The sequence below is a fragment of the Peromyscus leucopus genome, chromosome 6 (assembly GCF_004664715.2).
Source record: "Peromyscus leucopus breed LL Stock chromosome 6, UCI_PerLeu_2.1, whole genome shotgun sequence".
Lineage (NCBI taxonomy): Eukaryota > Metazoa > Chordata > Mammalia > Rodentia > Cricetidae > Peromyscus > Peromyscus leucopus.
Window position 1 is genome coordinate 75166878 of NC_051068.1, and position 15439 is coordinate 75182316.

The window sequence follows — 15439 nt, forward strand, 5'->3', positions numbered from 1 at the left end:
CGAGACTTACTCGGTGGACTGCACGAAGCCGCATGTGTTCGACCGGCACACGTAGAAGCTCTTCCCCTTATTCGGGCCATCGCGGAGGCCGGTCTTTAAGAAGCAGACGGTCCCTGAGGAGATAAGAAGGTCATCAGCGGCCACTCCAGGCCAGTCCCGCAGGCCCCGTGAAGGAAATCCCGGGAGCCTTACCGTGCTGCGGACACTTGACCACTTCCATGACGCTAACTGGAAGCCCGGCGCGCCGGGTTTCCGCCCTTGACCCCGCCCCCACGACGCTCCGCCTAGCGTCCGAGCCCCTGGATCCGGAGGACCAATCAGATGGGAGATCCGCTCACCCCAACCAATGACAGCCGCCCTCAGGCTTGGCGCGCGCCGAAATCAAACTTGGGAGCCAGGGGGCGTGGCCGAGGCCCCGGGAGGACGCCTGAAGGTTCCCGGGCCGAGAGGAAGCAAGACCTGCAGAGGCTGAGCCTGGGTGACACCCGAGTAACCGCGAGCCCTTGAGGCAGCCTGAGGGAGCCTGGGCCGCCCGGTTACTCGGGAAGCAGCCGCTGTGGGCGGAGAGAGTTAAGTTTGAGGAGGCGGAGCCTTTATAACTGCGGGAATAAATTGTATTGTCTGTCAACAGAGCAGGCACAAAGACTTCCTTACGGCCCCCGACAACCTTTGAGTGTAGTGTCCCGGCCCCACAAGGTCACCCGAGGTCGAAGAGGCTTGAGTGAACCTCAGAACAGTTGCAGGGGGTGTCTCAGAACAGCTGCAAGGATTTCAGTTCCAGGCTCTGCGCCCTTTGGACCTCACAGCTGCCTCGTGTTGGTGAGGTTCTGAGATGTGCCAGCCGGAGTCCGAGAGAAGACCCGGAAGACAAACGGACCTCGCGTGCAGGCTCATTTTACTTGGTGTATTTTGCATTGTCAAGCCTTTTGAACTTATTTTGCATTTGTAAAATCGAGAGTGACGTTAAAAGAGTATTGCTTTTGAAATTGTAATCAAGGGGCTAGAGACATGGCTCAGAAGTTAAGAGTGCTTGCTGGTTGATCTTGCAGGGTTTGGTTCCTAGCACTCACTTCTGGCCTCTCACAACCACCTGTTTTGGACCCCGACACTTGTGCACACTCAGAACCACATGCACAGAATTAAAAATAAAGTAAATCTTTAGAAGTTGTAATCAACTCCATTAGTGAACAGAAGGGGAGGAATGACTGTCGGAGCCTGCTTGCAATAGAGATGGCTTCATATTTACGTCGCAGCCTACAGAGTGGCACACACAGTTGCTATGAGGCCAGAAAAGCTGCTATGTCTAAGAAGTCTGGGCTACATGGAGCAATGTAAAATTTTAGGAGTCCAGAGGAGGGGAGACAGACTCGAGATATTATTTATGAATTAAGCAGTTCTTAGTAGATAGCTTTTTTTGGTGTTCCAAGAGGAGTAGATGTTTGAGAAATACAAAGTTCATTTAATGCACATATTTAAAAACAGCTGTTCTAACCACAAGGGGTTTACTGAATAGAGAAGACTGAACAAGCCTATACCTAGTGCTTAAATAAATATAAACCTAGTGCTTAAATAAATATAAAATAGTATTTAAATGTCAGGATGAATGGAGTAAGCAGTAAACTCTGAAGAGCTAGAGGAAGACTTGAATTTCCAAGTGTATTCAGTACTAGTTTGCCAATGTAATTTTACAGATGAATAGTTGAAGCATTTTCTTTATTCCCAGATTACAATTCAAAGATGTGTATGTGCATGTGAAATAGATACTGTATGAGGAGATGGAGACCAGAAATGCTGGGTCTGCAGGAAGAGGACCATGGCGAGTCTTTCTTGCATAATATGATTTTGAAACAGGACAAGTCCAGGTCTCAGGTGTGGCATTCTAGAGGAATCTTTTCCTCTGCAGCTGCCCATCCACAAAGGTCCAACTCAGCAAAAATGGACACAGAAAACTTACAGAAGGGGAAACCGTGTCTTCAGTAAATTTAGGATCTGTTAAATGAAAATGTTTAGATTCCAGGTCATATTAACAAGAGTGGGGGTGGGGCAGTGAGACAGCCAAACTTGTACAGGTTTTGTGTATATAAAACCTGAAAACCTCTGGAGAGACCTCAGAGAAAGGGCTTTATAAATCTCTACTTTGAGTTGAGAGTGTAAGTTTTGGTTTTCCTAATAGTGTGACGTACTCAGAATGAATGCTTCAAGTAGATCCTACATCTAGGGGTTTTAAATGCACAGGTTAACAATCTGATGATAAATGATTTAAGTGTGGGCCTGACTCAGACACAGAAGTTTATGTGGGAATTATTCTGTAGCTGGATTGTGACAATGATTGCACTAAAAAAGCTATTTATTTTTATTTATTTATTTTGAGATAAGAGTCTTAGGATTAGCTCAACCTGGTCTAGAACTGGATACGTCTCCTGCCTCAGCCTCCTGAGTGATGAGTTTATAGGCATGTATCCCCAGGCTTAGAATTGTACCCTGAAAATAAGTGAATCCTATGAGATCTAAATTAGGCCTCAAGAAAGCTGTTTTTAAGGATGTGTAAGTGGTAAGTAAATGGCAGACACGTTAACATCCTTGGGGAAATAGCCTAGGGGTTGAAGAACTGGGGAGTAGAAACCCTTTCAGTTCAGATGGTGTTGATCCATTTCTCTAACCTGTGAAGTAAAACCCAGGATGATCCACGCATTTTAATTCCTGAGGAAATGAAAACAAATCTGCCTAGCGCTATTTTGGCGGGCATATGTTAAACGTGTTGGGCATTTGTTAGATTCTGAAGGTGAGAGGAGCAGCCAAAACAGTAACGCCTTGACATCCCTGTCAGCATCATTTAAAAGTAGTCAGCAATTTAAATTTTCAAGTCACTTGTCAGACTCTATGGTTCTGCAAGTCTTGTGTATTATATACGTGCTCAAATGTGGTTTTCCAGCCAGCTGCCAGTTCTAAGTTCCCTATTTGGTGGGGTAGGGGTAAGGAAGCAGTTCTGGGGGGCCTGGGGCATGCTAAGTACTGAAACACTGAATCACTAGTACCACCCTGCCCGACACCTGACTTGCTGAACCTCTGAGGCATTTGGATTGTTGTAGGCTGAGTGCCTCATTCTGCTGTGGATATCGCTCTATATAAATAAAACACTGATGACCAGTGACCAGGCAGGAAGTATAGGCGGGACAAGGAGAGAGGAGAATTGGGGAAACAGGAAGAAGGGGGGAGAGACACTGCAGCCACTGCCAGGACAAGCAGCATGTAAAGACGCCGGTAAGCCACAAGCCACGTGGCAAGGTATAGATGTATAGAAATGGGTTAATTTAAGATAAAAGAACAGTTAGCAAGAAGCCTGCCACGGCCATACAGTTTATAAGTAATATAAGCATCTGAGTGATTATTTTATACGTGGATTGTGGGACTGTGGGGCTTGGTGGAACCTGGAGAGAAGCCCTCCAGCAACACATTCTACCTGGCAGGGAACAGATCTTTGCTGTACAGCACATTCTGGGAAGCTCTGGGAAGCTCTCAAATCTCAGCTTTCTCTGAGGTACATTCTAAGATGAGGCTTTCGCCGAATAACTGTGTTTAGTGCTCCCTGCTACCCAAGCAACACATATTCTTTACTCCCAGTTTTAAAGACTTAGGACAGCCAGGTCTGGTGGCTCACCCCTGTAATCCCAGCATAAAGAAGGAGAGTTGTCCGGAGTTCAAGGCAAGCCTGGACTACTCAGAGAGTACCAGGCTAGCCTGAATTATACAGCAAGACGGCTCAAAATGAATGATTAGGGTCTTGTCTCTCACACACAAAATGATTAGGGTGCTAAACTAAAATTTTTCAATTTTCAAAAGCATTCAGTGACTCAGATATTTCACCTGCATTCCATCAAACATTTGGGTGTTTGCTGTGGCATGCAGATAGATGGCTTAACAAATCGAAGACCAAAACAAAGGTCCTGCCATTTTATAAATAATCACTAGGTGGCAGCATATTAACGTGAAAGCCACACAGAAAGCCCGCCCCGCCTGCTTCATTCTTTTTGCTTAAAAATATGTACTGCTCCTTTGATTTCGTTCTGTTTGTTGCCTTCCCAACATATGAGAGTTTTAAACTTGTCCTTTGTCAAAGGCACAATCAAGATGTTACAGTGGGCAAAAATCTTTATAATCTAAACTGTCAATCAGTTTGACAAATGCTTTTGTTGGGCCAAAATTTTGCAGTATTAGATTCCCAATTTCACTGTTCTTAAAATATGATGCCAAGAGTTGTTCAAAGCAATTTCTCTCCTTGTATACAATTCCTTGTAGTGTTTTCTTTATGTATAGAGTTGTATGTTCGGGAACATTTTTTGTGTATAGTATAATGTGTATGTATGTGCGTGCGTGTGTGTGTGCGTGCGTGCGTGCGTGCGTGCGTGCGTGCGTGCGTGCGTGTGTGTGTGTGAAGAGGCCAGAGATTGACATCAGCTATCTTCTAGTTGTTCTCCACCTTGTTTTTTGAGGTAGAGTCTCACTGAACCTGAATCTTATTGGCTGACCAACAAGCTCCAGGGATCCCCCTGTCTCCAGGCACAACCTGGCTTCTAAGAGTGCTGGGGATCCAAACTCAGGTCCTCATGCCTTCAGGACAGGAATTTCACTAGCTGTGCCTGCCCCATAGCCTCTCCCCACAGTTTCAGACCATTTTTAATCATCCTGAAGATTCCTTCAATCCTGTGGTCTCTGTCTTTTCTTTTTCACCTTCTGAACATCATATATAAGTGTCTTTAAAACTGGGAGTAAAGAATATGTGTTGCTAGGGTAGGAGGGAGCACTGAATGTGGCCACTGGAGTCACGGAACATGTAGACTGCTCCCGTCTTCTCACAGGGTGCCTTTGAGGTTCATCCCTGCTGTCTGGTGTATCAGCGTTCCACTCCTGTTTACTGGTGAATAACACTCTGCTTGGGGATGGTCTGTATGTCAAATTGCTCTAATTGGTCAATAAATAGAACACTGATTGGCCAGTGGCCAGGCAGGAAGTATAGGCAGGACTAACAGAGAGGAGAATAGAGAAAACAGGAAGGTGGAGGAAGTCACTGCCAGCCGCCACCATGACAAGCAGCATGTGAAGATGCCGGTAAGCCACGAGCCACATGGCAAGGTATAGATTTATGGAAATGGATTAATTTAAGCTATAAGAACAGTTAGCAAGAAGCCTGTCACGGCCATACAGTTGTAAATAATATAAGCGTCTGTGTGTTTATTTTATAAGTGGGCCGTCAGACTGCCGGGGCTTGGTGGGACCTAGAGAGAAACTCTCCAGCTACAACACTCTTTCATATTCATTTGCCAGTGGACAGATATGTGGGTGCTTGTCCCTTTGGGGTCACTGGGAATACTGTTGCTATGAATGTTGGTTGACATACACATCTCCAGATGGGCTTTGTTCTCATTCCTCTTGGGTAGATAATTGTGAGTGAAGCTTGGTCAAATGGTGGATTAACTTCCTAACAAATCTCCAAAGCACTTCCCAAGCTGGCTGCACCGTGTTATTTTCCTACCAGCAGTACATGAGGGTCCCCTGCTCACCACATCCTCGCCGGCACTTGGTATTATCTGTCCTTTTTAATCATTGTCATCCTAACAGGCATAAAATGGTATCTCACTTTTCTTTTAATTTGTATTTCCCTGGTGACTATTGATGTTAAATTCTTTTTCATGTGCTTTTGGGGCCACATTTTCTCCCTGTTTAAATGGTCTTGAAAAGGCTTTTTCCATTAAAGGTTTATATGAGAGTTAAACCAAAACCAAAGTAAGAGTGGCATTAATCCAAGGACATCAGAGAAACAATAATGGTTTGTATAATGTTACACATCAAAATTGTTTGTGTACTCTGACTATAATCATGCCAATATTTGGAGACATCAAACTATAAACTTTTAAAGCTCTGTATTACATGGCTCTGTTTCTATCCCCTGGGAAGTTGGGTTGGCAGATCTGTGCTGTTTTACTCTCTATAACTAGCATGCATTGCTCTTATGACTTAAAAAATCCAATAATGCCATTAAAAGCAAGTTCACAGGGAAATATGACAAAGAGAATGTACAGGAAAAATAATAATCATGATTATGGAAGATGGCAGGAGTTGAGACGCCCTCCCCCATTTTTCATTCCCATGTGATGTCATTACACTACCATGGAGTGGCCTTGGAATACGATCTCTGTGCCTCCCTCATAACCTTTATGTGTGCTTACTTCTCAGCCTGGCTGTTGAACCCTGTCCTGTAGTTAACCCTGTCTTTTTTGATTCCCTTTATTTCCCCCACCCTCTTTTTGATATCATTTCATCCTTTGAACCAAGTCCTTTCTCCTTTTTACTTATCTCCAGGCTAGTCATTTTGCTTAATTCTAACTGTATTCTCAGTCCTAATTTTCAACGTAACTAAGAAGCAGGAACACTCCTCACTGCTTCTCTAAGGCCCTAACTGTGCTACACACAAAGATGACCAGGACAAGAAGACCGCTGTGGCTGTGTACAAGTTGCCCTGAGTTGCCTTTCCTCTGGGTGGTGACACATGGCACTTGGACCCAGGCTAAGTTCTCCTGTTGAGCAGGAACATGCTACCCCATGTTCTGAAGATTCACCCCCTCTGAGCCTCCCCGGAAGCTGGGATCTCAGTGGCCGAGAAAACCTGCACAGATCTGATGATGGTTTCCCACGCCTCCTTCACGGGTGCATGTAGGAGCTGGAATAGAGCAGTCTCTGCACTGCACTGCCATATTTCAGAGCAAAATGCTCTGAAATGGTCCACCCACCGCTGAGCACTTAGCCTTATTTATACTCAGCACTTTGACCACTTGTGAGTCTCTGCATTAACCGCTACCCACTGCAAAAGGAAGCTGCTCAGACCAAAGTTGAGGCAGCACAAATCCATGGGGATAAACAAGTATTTACAGTGCACTTGACAACAGGACCGTTCAGCCACACAACAGCAGTAGCTTCTCCTCTAGGACATATGATTGTCCCCAGCCATGGACTTTTGACCAGGTTTACAGCACCAGACATGAAATCTTCCCTGTGGATCAGGCCTCATAGCCAATCAGAAAGCAGTTGGCTATTCCCCAGAGAGTCATGCTATGCTAGTTCACCAGTGGGCACATTTTTCCAGGCAGGTTGGTATTGTAGCATGCAGGGCCAGTGCTGGGCAAGACCATTGATGTTTTTCTTCCCCAGCAGCCTACATAGCACCTTCGGGCACTGTTGTAAGCTAGTCGGCAGGGAAAACCTTTCCTGGTTAGTTGAGATGGATTTCTCTGGGTCCTGTATTAAAAGTGAATATTATCTTCAGCAATAGGGTCTTACCACATAGGTATGATGCGCAACCTAGAGCAATGCTATTTTTTTTCTTTCGGTTGGAAGAGCATAGGTTTCCACATAGCTTTCCATACACTGTTCGTGTTGGTTAACCCTTCTGCCAATGCCTTGTTTCCCCACCCCCACCCGCCTCCATGCTGAACCATTCCAACCCCCCCCCACTTTCATTTTACCTGTCCCTCCTCCCTTACTTACTATCCGTCCTCCTTAAGATATCCACCCTCCAGTGGTCTGGTTCTAGCTTCCTGGCTTCCACATGTACCCCAAGTTAAAAATACAAAAGATTTGCAGCTAGAATCCACACATGAGAGAAAACATGCCACGTTTGTCTTTCTGTGCCTGGTTGGCCTCAAAATTTTTCCAGCTCCATACATTTACCTGCAAATACCATGATTTCATTTTTCTTTACAACTCAATAATACTCCACATTTTTTCTTATCCATTTGTCAATTGATGCCATCTTGATTGATTCAGTTGCCTAGCTACTGTGACTATAAGGAACTAGCTATAAGGAGCATGAATATGTAGTTATCTTTATAGTAGGATAGAAGTCCTTTGGGTATATCCCCAGGTTCAGGAAGTGTCAAGGAAGAGGCAACAAATAGAGAGGAGAACCATGAAATGCAGACTTTTGGTCATAATATGACTGTTATTAATTCATAGCAGCCGTGGTTACCTATACAAGATTGAGCCAGTCTAACATAGATTGGGGGAGGAGGCTGAGGCTCCACTGCCATCAGATGGGCTGTTGGCAGTTGATTGCTACTGTGGGAGAGAAAGTCACCGTCCTTTGAGGACCTGGCCACTGGTGGGTTGCTCATGCGCCCAGTGGATGATCCCACACCTGCATATGGGCAGTACTAATTGTACTTAGGGGAGAAGATATAAATCTTCTCCTGGGTTCAGAGGATCTGGCCCAGTCCATGTTTCCTTCCTACCTACTGAACCCTGCCCCTTGCTTGCCACATGCCTGTCCCACCTGCCTTCAATTCTTCTAATGCCAAACCTCTTCTGCTCTTAGGCCTCTGTTCATTCATTACCTGTAGCTGGAGAGTTTCTCTCCAGCTCCCACCAAGCCCTGGCAGTCCTGCAGCCCACTTATAAAACAAACACACAGACTCTTATATTATTTAAACTGTTTGGCCTAATGACTCAGGCTTCTAGCTATCTAGTTCTTACATCTTAAATTAACCCATTTCTATTAATCTATGCCTTGCCACATGGCTCGTGGCTTACCAGTATCTTACATGTTGGTACTCATGGCTGTGGCTGGCAGCGTCTCCTAACTCAGCCTTCCTGTTCCCAGAAATCTCTTCTCTGCTTGTCCCGTCTATACTTCATGCCTGGCTACTGGCCAATCATCATTTTATTTATACAGAGCGATATCCACAATAATTACCATCAGTCCCTACTGCTTTTCCCAGTTCTTTAAAGGCCAGCCTCTCACCCGGGGAGGCCTCAGCCTAAGCAATGCCTCCACCACGTTTGCCCTGTGTACATCTCCACAGAGCCCCTTCCCGCTGTTCTCTCTGGAGAGTCCCATTCGTTTCCACACAGCACTATGCACATAGTTGTCTGCTTGTCTGTTCATTGTCCATCTCTTCCATCAACTATACTCAAGTGCCAAGGTCAGAGATTCATTGTGCTCAACACTTTTTCTAAATGCAGGTCATAGAAATTTAGTATAGACCTGTTACATGGGTGAACGAAACCAGAATGGAAGGATCCTTAACATCACTTAATGTGTCCTCTGGTCCCTTCCACAGCATCCCTAATGGATGTGGCACAGAAACTCCTGGTCACAACCAGTTCTCTATTATTATTATCACGTGTCAGTGACCTCTAATGACTGCTGAGAAGGAATCATTCTGTCTGCAATGTCCACCTTCTTTTCATTTGAACTTACACAGGGAACATCAAGTCTTTTCTTGTATCACTTTAAAACACTCTAATGTGGCCATTTCATCCTCTTCACATATCTCATGCATTTTTTTTCTCCCCAGAGAAATTGCTCCAACTCCACAGTTCTCTCCCCTGTGAGCCCCCACAGTAATGTTTTTCAAGGGCTATTTGCTCCATTTATTTCAGGCATCTCGAATGAGAATACTGTGGGGTGGTTATCTCCTTTATTTTGGCTCTAACCAGTTTATTATGTGGCTCCTCCTCTCCCATCTCTTTGCAAATATGTCATGCTAGTAATTTATATTGAATATGCAATCAAGCCAGACCACAGCTTTCATTTTTCACACATGGACTCCAGATACCCAGTGCATCTAATTTGCTCGAACTTCACCATGGATTCTGAATTTCATCTTGTTAGTTTGATCTGCCCTTCCAGCTTGTCCATACCTCTTTGGATCGTATTTCTCGAGGCTGACTTATGAGTGCTACCTCCTGACGGAGCACTCGGCAAGCCTACCTACCGTCTTTGCCTTCAGCCACACTGTCTAGAAGAATGCCCAGCCAGGCAGAGCATTCCTCCAGGTAACCATGACACCATAGTCATCCAGTCAAGAGTGGAGTTACACAGCGTTCACTCTACTACTGTTTATGGGTGCTGCCTTATTGTTGTCCCCTGATTGGTCAGAATTATAACAGAAAAGAAAAGGAGCCTACTCTGGCCTGGCTTTTATTTTATTTTTTTTATTATTTATTTATTTTTGGTGAGTGGCACAGGACAGGCCCAGAGGCATATGGCTCTTGGGGACAAAGCTCTTGTCTATACTAGGCTGGGAATTCATTCAGCCACCTCACCTTCTGTCTCGTTGATTTGCCTCACATCTATCACGTCTTACCTCTCTCTCCCTTTTGGTCTTCTCTCAAGGTTTGCGTGCATTTATGAAGGCTAGGAAGAGTCTGATTAAGGGATTTGCTACGTGAGCTCCCAGTGAGAAGAGTCGATCTGAGGCCACCTCCTTAGGGACCACAGAGCAGAAGTCCCGCGGAACCACACAGTCCAGCTCCCCTCCTCAGTTCCTCTTCAACACTTCCTCACCCTGTTTCCCGGGCTGACCTTAGGTCTTTCTAGCCAGAAACCAACAGTTTTGTGTCCCTCCACAACAGACACTGTCTGCTACTCCAGCGAGGCAGGAAGGCCACCTCAGCTCCGCGAACACTTGCTGCCTCTTCCTCTCAGGCTATCTGAGGACTTCTTCCTAAAAGCTTGTGGTGCACTTCTCACCACAAGGCCCGTCCAGAGCCACCCATGCACCTGGGTGGGAATCAGAGAGCCTGAGAGGGGACAGGGGAAGAGTGCTTCTTCCCTCTGTGGGCTGTGGGCTGTGACTTCCGCTTTCTCGCCCTTCTGGACTAGCTGTCCTTGTTTCTTCTCTTCCATTCCATCCACTCCTGCTTGTTTGTCTCCCCCCCACCCCCTGCCCCACGACACTTCTCCTTCAGCGCAGAGCAGATGAAGGCAGCGTTGCTGAACGGCTGTGGTGGGAGCCGTCGCATCCTGGTTCTCTGTGTCTCCCCCCAGAGCTTTGCATGCCTCCTTAAGCAATCCCTCTGCATCCTTAAACTTTTTCGTGATGACACCATCCCTGCCACTTCAGTAATTGCTTATTTCTCATGGAAGAGCTGGAGCATGGCTAAGTGGCAGGTGGGGAAATTTTGCTCACTTCATTTGACTGATTTTGCTTTTAGGTTGTACACGATGTGAGTGTGTGTGTGTGTGTGTGTGTGTGTGTGTGTGTGTGTGTGCACTCAGACAATAAAACACACCAAGCCTATAGCACTTAAATAGCTTACTTCCACTGAAAACTGCTATCAGACTTGAAGAACATTCACCTAGGGTAAATACAAGACAAACAGCTCATTGATTATCCTGACAATTCTGCGATCACATTATGTTCCCCACAGTTCACACGCCAAAGCCGATATATTGGTATTTAGAGCCGGGGCTTTAGGGAAGTAGTTAGATTTAGATGCGTTTCTGAAGGTGAGACTCTGTGGCGATTATTGATGCGCTCCCCCTGGAGACACCATAGGGCTGGGGAGAATGTGCAGTGGGTAAAGTAGATCCCATGCAAGGGTGACGACCCACATTTGGATCCCGGAACCTAGGGAAAAGCTAGAGGCAGTAGCATACGGTAATACTGCATCTGTAACACCAGTACCGCTCCAGTGAGATGGGAGACTGAGGTGGGCGACTTCCGGGGAAGCTTGTGGACCAGCTGGTCTGGCATATGGGACTGCAAACAAGACACCCTCCTCAAACATGACGGGAGGCAGAATTCAACACCCCAGGGCTATCCTCTGACATCCACAAGTGTGCCGTGGCATACCCCTGCCTGCATGAGAGAGACAGAGAGAACGGAAAGATTGTTCTTTGGCCAGAGAGCACCCTGAGGAGGAAGGTAGCTCATCTACAGGCCAGGAAGAGGCCTCAGCTGACAGTGGATCAGCACTGATCTAGGATTCAGGCTTGAGAACTGTGAGAAAATAAATCTCTGTTATGTCAGTCAAAATGCCTCTGGGGTTTTGCTCTGGGCCCAAGCACACCAATACAAATTCCCAATCTAACTGTTCACTACCTACCCCAGCATATGCTTCTACATACAGTGTTTTCCAAATGTGCCATTTGCACTCAAATCTACATGTAAATTGAATTAGCTAATTAATACAGGTATAAAGTATCCCAGGATAGGAGTCTCCAGTGACTCCATTTCTCATTATTTTCCAGGTATTTATATCTTGGTTTTGAACTCCTGAACTAAAGCACACTGACTTGCCATTTAACTGAAAAGTGCCCAGACCACATTATCTCAATTCCTCCATTCCCCTTGCCCTGGCAGCCAGATTCTCTCCTGAACCCTTTCCTCCGTTCGCCTCCATGGCTGAGAATGGACAGCAATCCTGTTTTGTGACCGCATCTATGCTTGTGTTCAGATCCCACATCTTGCTCTCTCCAGTAGCATGCTAAGAACTAAAACACAGGGAGCTAGCTAGTGTTTCTTTTTCAGGCATAGAAAGCGTTAAAGCAGGAGCCAGTCAGTGATGACGACATTGCCCACGGATATGAATGCCGACTCCATCTCATTTTAAGCCTCACACTGAGCTCTGGCAAGTCAGGGACATTCACTTCATTTCGTGGATCTTCAAGGGGCAGAAGATGAAAGGGGTTGGTGAGAAGAAGTAGCAGTTAGTAGCTTCAGTCTGCCTTCTTGAAGCTTGCTTCTTTGTGAGGGCTCCTGGGTTTACCAGGTCTTTTGTGAGGAAGGACAAACTACTAAATGGGTCAGGCGCCATCTAGTCTTGGGCTGACACATGGGAAGCATGATGATGATGAATGGTGCGCGTGTCATGCTTTGCCGAATGCCTTTCCTCACTCAAGCACCACAGGTGGACTTCTAAGCACCTATGTGCCAGGACCTGGCTCTGGGCAGACCTTACTCACAGTGGAAACTAAGCCGCGCTCTTTCAGATGCTTGTGGCTCCACGCACGTTTTTCCCCTCCGTAGAGCTGTTCTCTACGCACAGAATTGCTATTTGTCAGCTTTAGGGCTTAGAAGGCATTTGAACCGCGCTTAAGGGAACGCTGGCCATTGTGATATCAGCACCCTTTGATGGAGCAGGTGGTATCTTGAGCAGTGACAGCCAGGGACCCCTCAATTTTCTGCAGCCAGCAGGGCGGTACAAATAGCTGCTGCCAGACAGGCCATGAAACGATGTGAAGACTCCCTAAAGACAGACTTGAGAACTTGTAGCGTCTGCCTTCAGTGACAGGAGACCATCACAGAGCTCACTCTCCTGGATCTGTTTAAACTGCTTCATAAGGTAACACAGAGTGGCCGCGTACTCAACATGTGTTGGGCTGATAGGAAGTATGTGGAAGTCAGGGCTGAGTACAAGGGGCTCCCCTGTTCCCCCAGGCCAAATTCTTTTCTCTCTTCAGAGCAAGCTGGCACTTAGAGGGTCCTGGGACCTATCATGGCTGTTCTCCCAGTATTCTTCTTGTTCCTCTCGTGGTACTTAGGTGTCTCTGTTCACGAGAGGGTGGAGTCCCTGCAGATGGCCGAAGCACACTGTAATAGAGGGGGCACTGCTTTTGGAGTCATAATCCTTAGTGATCATAAAACAGAACTGTGTTTCCCTCTTTTATACTTGTGATGGATAATTGTATGTCTCAACTTGATTGGGCTAAAGAATGCCCAGATAGCTAATACAGTGTTGTTCCTGGGGGTGTCTGGGAGGATGTTGCAAGAAGAATTGAGGAAGTAAGCCTCATAAAGATCAGCCCCGTGGGCTGGAGAGTCGGGTCAGTGGGTAAGAGCACCTGTTGCTCTTGCAGAGGACCCAGGGTCAAGTCCCAATACTCACCTGGTGGTTCACAACCATCTATAACTCCAAGGGTTCTGACACCCTCTTCGGACCTCCACGATCACCATGCACACCAGGGTTGTTCATAAATACATGAAAGTAAAACATTCAGTACACATACAATAAAATAAGCTAATCTAAAAAAAATAATAAAAAGGCCAGCCTCCAGGTTTGGAGCTACAAACTATGACCTGCACAAATAGAAGAAGCCCAAGAAAGGGCAAATCCTCCCTTCTTGAGGGGGGCTACATCGATCTTCTGCCCCTGAACAGCCGAGCTTTCGGTCTTTGGGGCTGCAAGGCCTGCATGTCTTTGCCCTTCTCAGGCCTTAGGCCTCAGTGTGGGAATCACCTCCTCAGCCAGCTCCCCGAGTTTCTCAGGCCACTGGATTCTGATTAAACCGCACCATTAGCTTCACTGAGCCTCTGGCCTGCAAACATTGTACCAGGGCTTCACTGTGAGCCTCCGCGACGGTGTGAAACAATTCCCAGATTGAAATTCCTCTTCCGTCTCTGTCCGGGTCCTGTTGTTTCTGTTTCTCTGGAGAGCTCTGACTGGTGCCGTGTTCTTCCCAGTGTTGTCACAGAAATTTAATCCTTCTAAACACACGAGAGCTGCCCCATGAAGTAAGCGTTCACTGCACTTTGCTCTGGGCTGAGAGAGGGAGCCTGGTCAGCAACTCCTGCGGGCCTGGCTCTGAGTGTAAGCCTTGTCACCCAGTCAGTACCACAAGATGCTTAGGACATGTGTGTCCCTCATCATTTCTCTTTTATACCGAGATTCTACAAGGTTGGTGATCTCTTTGATTCTCGATTTTTAATTTTAATGATATTTTTATCATTTTATCATATGAAATGTGAGATAATTTTTAACAGATTATTTCTAATTACTCAAACATAATTCATTAGAAGCATTCTCTCCCCAGTGCAGGAGCAGCAATAGAAATTAGGTAAATGTGCATGTGTCAATTTATTTCTGGTCTCCAGTTCTGCTCTATTGTGTTCTTTCTTCACGTGGACATATTTCAGATGGTCTTAATTACTGTCGTTTACAGAATTCCCTGGAATCTGATAATGTGGTTCCTTCAACTTTTTATTTTTAATATGGTCTTCTTGACCCCAAATAATTTGTACTTTTATTTAGTATGAGAATGTTCATGTTGATGCCTAAAAATAGCCTGGAATTTGAGTCAGGATTCCATTAAGTGTGACGCTAATGAAGTTTGGGGCTTGACAAGTATCTATTATGAAGGGGGGCTTCTCTGAGCGTCGCAGGGTGTTCAGAGAATACATGCTCTCTTATTCACCAGCACTGTGACTCCAAAAATGTCCCTATGTACTGCCAGACAGTCTCTAGGGGGCAAATTTTCTGGCTTCCTGCATTGCTCACAGCTCCTTCACATCAGTAGATCAACTCAAAGATAACTGACATGTTAATGATGCTGAGCCTTTTAACTATGAAAATAGACTCGCTATAATAGGTCTTTTTCAGCCCAGCAACGTCTTACTTATAGTTTCAAATGTAGACTTTTCTACATATTTTCTTAAATTCATTCCAGGACATTCGATATTTTATTCTATTATAAATATAATTTCTAAATTATTTGGTCTCAAACTACAGTTCATTTTTTTATATTGCTCTAGTACCTGATTTGAGTTTCCTGCAAATGTAATCAAGTCACCTGAAAATAAAGACACTTTGCTTTCTGTTTCAACTGTTTTGTTTTTTATTTCTTTGTCCTGTTGTCTTGTTGTGAAGTAAGCCCACCAGAGAG

General features: G+C 45.7%; 1 protein-coding gene across 1 annotated transcript in view; it reads right to left on the reverse strand.

Annotated features, from left to right (window-relative positions):
• Ttf2 (transcription termination factor 2) overlaps window positions 1-271 on the reverse strand; it is a 37608-nt gene extending 37337 nt beyond the window's left edge. Inside the window, exons 1-2 of the mRNA XM_028877293.2 lie at window positions 193-271; window positions 11-113 (exon numbers count right to left, since the gene is read on the reverse strand). Coding sequence (XP_028733126.1) covers window positions 11-113; window positions 193-220 — 131 coding nt within the window. The 5' untranslated portion in view covers window positions 221-271. The remainder of the gene's footprint in view (window positions 1-10; window positions 114-192) is intronic.
• Between the last annotated feature and the right edge of the window lie 15168 nt (window positions 272-15439).